This window comes from Diaphorina citri, unplaced genomic scaffold (assembly GCF_000475195.1).
Source record: "Diaphorina citri unplaced genomic scaffold, Diaci psyllid genome assembly version 1.1 scaffold1661, whole genome shotgun sequence".
NCBI classification, from domain to species: domain Eukaryota; kingdom Metazoa; phylum Arthropoda; class Insecta; order Hemiptera; family Psyllidae; genus Diaphorina; species Diaphorina citri.
The window spans coordinates 24,744-27,315 of NW_007379087.1; the positions used below are offsets into that span (position 1 = coordinate 24,744).

The window sequence follows — 2,572 nt, forward strand, 5'->3', positions numbered from 1 at the left end:
TCGGAGTTGACTATTAGGTCATTTTCCCTCGTGCATCCCAATACTTTGCTACCAAGTTGTCGTTGTTTGAAAGGCCAGTACACGGTACTGAATGAGTATGTCAAATAATATTGAAAATAGTAGGAAATTTTGTTTTCTAACTAATAGACAAATCCCCGATGCACTCTGACGTAGAGCGACGTAGAAATTGGCGAAAAAGAGAGAAGGGTTTGATCAAATTTGTTACCTTGAGTATTGATTCCATTTAGGGTCAAATTGACCTCAGGCACACTATAGTTCCCATACTGTTCAATGATACATTTCGACTTGACCAGGTACTTTTCCTTCGTGCTTTCGGCCCACCAGTCCACCAAATTGCCGTCCTTGTCGAATTGGCGGCCCTGGTCGTCGAAACCATGAGTGATTTCGTGCCCGATGACGAACCCGATGGCGCCATAGTTCATATAGTTCGGGCGGTCGTTGGAGAAGAAGGTACCTGAGAGGGAGAGAAGAAAACACATTTTAGCAATGCTTTGAAGAATTGATAGTGTGCAGGGCGAATTGATAATATTTATTCATCAGGGAGATACCTAGGTATATGTACTTCTTGTCAAATACCTCTATGTGCGTTAGTGGCTGAAACAAGTAAAGATGGCTACATACCCTGCAGAATTCCAGCCGGGAATTGAATACTGTTCTCAATACTAGAATAGAAAGCGTTCACTACAGCTGGATTGCCATGGGTTTTCCAGTCAGTCTTATTGACCGGTTTCCTGAGTTGGGAGAATGAATAGTTGGTGCCAAATCTGGTCAGATTGAGGACGGCTTCGAGATAGTTGGTGGGCTCCACCTGGAATCAAAGTGACCATTCGCCTTACCTGACTTTGTTTCACTGTCGGAGGAAGCACTGTGCAATATAGCTTCCGCCTTTAGAGATTCTCTACCATTGCACATGAGACATGTTTGGCAACAATGCCTATTTTTTTGCTGTCACATTGATCTGGACACACTATATAACTATATATGTACTTCTTGTCAAATACCTCTATGTGCGTTTGTGGCAGAAACCTCTACCATTGCACATGAGACATGTTTGGCAACAATGCCTATTTTTTTGCTGTCACATTGATCTGGACACACTATATACGTACTTCTTGTCAAATACCTCTATGTGCGTTAGTGGCAGAAACAAGTGAAACCAGTAAAGATGGCTACATACCCTGCAGAATTCCAGCCGGGAATTGAATACTGTTCTCAATACTAGAATAGAAAGCGTTCACTACAGCTGGATTGCCATGGGTTTTCCAGTCAGTCTTATTGACCGGTTTCCTGAGTTGGGAGAACGAATAGTTGGTGCCAAATCTGGTGAGATTGAGGACGGCTTCGAGATAGTTGGTGGGCTCCACCTGGAATCAACGTGACCATTATATTTAAGTTTTTAGGCAACCTTACTTCGGTTGGGAATGTTAGGGTATCTGTTGCTGATACCCTAACAGTTAGGGTATCTGTTGCTGTGACAAAGGAGTTAGGAGGTGTATTTTCACTTTTTGTATTTCACTTTATTATTATTATTATTATTATTATTATTATTATTATTATTATTATTATTATTATTATTATTAATAGCAAAAGATGATACATAGCATTCATTTATACTCTTTAGTGTACTATAGGTCTCTGGTATTCGGAACATGTTTTTGATATATTTGTTTTTTTTACCTTAGTTTTACATCTATGCAGGTTTGACCTGAGTATTTTGCAGGTTCTCCAAACTATCTCCTTAGACAATTGATGTCTCCAGAATAGCAGGCTGTACGAAAGCGACCTCTACTTCCTTCCGTCCTAGACATGATAGTGGGCTAAGCCCATACCTCGAACAGAAAGAGAATGTCGAATCCTATTGTATTCCTGTTTCCAAAATAAAATTTTTTTTTTTTTTTTTCTACTCACAAAGTGGAGGCAAAAATAAGCATCGATACTTTGGTTACGATGTACGCTGCCAAAACACCAGACACACATCGATTACGGGTAGGGCATCATACGGAGAGTAGTCTACCCGCTCTTCTCTGTGTTATGAAGGGTAAATCCTACGACACAGTTGGCTCTTGTAGTCTTTCATTGGCGCAACTTTATAATACGGTTAGCTTTTTGCCTCATGTTAAAAAACAGCTACCAACCTAGCTTCGGGCCGCTGGAAGACCGTACCGTTCGTTCGCGCATGGTGACCTGTTGGCGACCGGGGTTTCTCATGTAGTTCTCATGTAGGACTCACTAGGATTAACATGAAAAGAAAGCCTTTAAGGGGAGAAGATTCCAGTAACGAGCGTGGAGAAGACCGCATTATCGCGAGAGATGATTTTGGTATCCTTTAGTTTCTACCGCGCGGTAGCCTCTAGACATGGCAGGTCTTTTCTTTTTAATCTATAAATCGACGAAATAAAATCTGACAGCTTAATCCTGTACATCAGGGTAATAGGGTTGTCCATATTATAACGGGGTGAAAATAAATAAATTTTAGTATTTCATGTTTTACCATCCATTGTTTATATTATTTATTATAGTTATATATTATTATTATTAATTATTATTACTT

At 40.1% G+C, this 2,572-nt stretch overlaps 1 protein-coding gene across 1 annotated transcript in view; it reads right to left on the reverse strand.

Annotated features, from left to right (window-relative positions):
• Window positions 1-2,572, reverse strand: part of LOC103516773 (neprilysin-2-like) — a 31,616-nt gene that overhangs the window by 8,049 nt on the left and 20,995 nt on the right. Inside the window, exons 6-9 of the mRNA XM_026829075.1 lie at window positions 1,199-1,385; window positions 1,127-1,146; window positions 643-829; window positions 227-475 (exon numbers count right to left, since the gene is read on the reverse strand). Of these exons, the coding sequence (XP_026684876.1) occupies window positions 227-475; window positions 643-829; window positions 1,127-1,146; window positions 1,199-1,385 (643 nt within the window). The remainder of the gene's footprint in view (window positions 1-226; window positions 476-642; window positions 830-1,126; window positions 1,147-1,198; window positions 1,386-2,572) is intronic.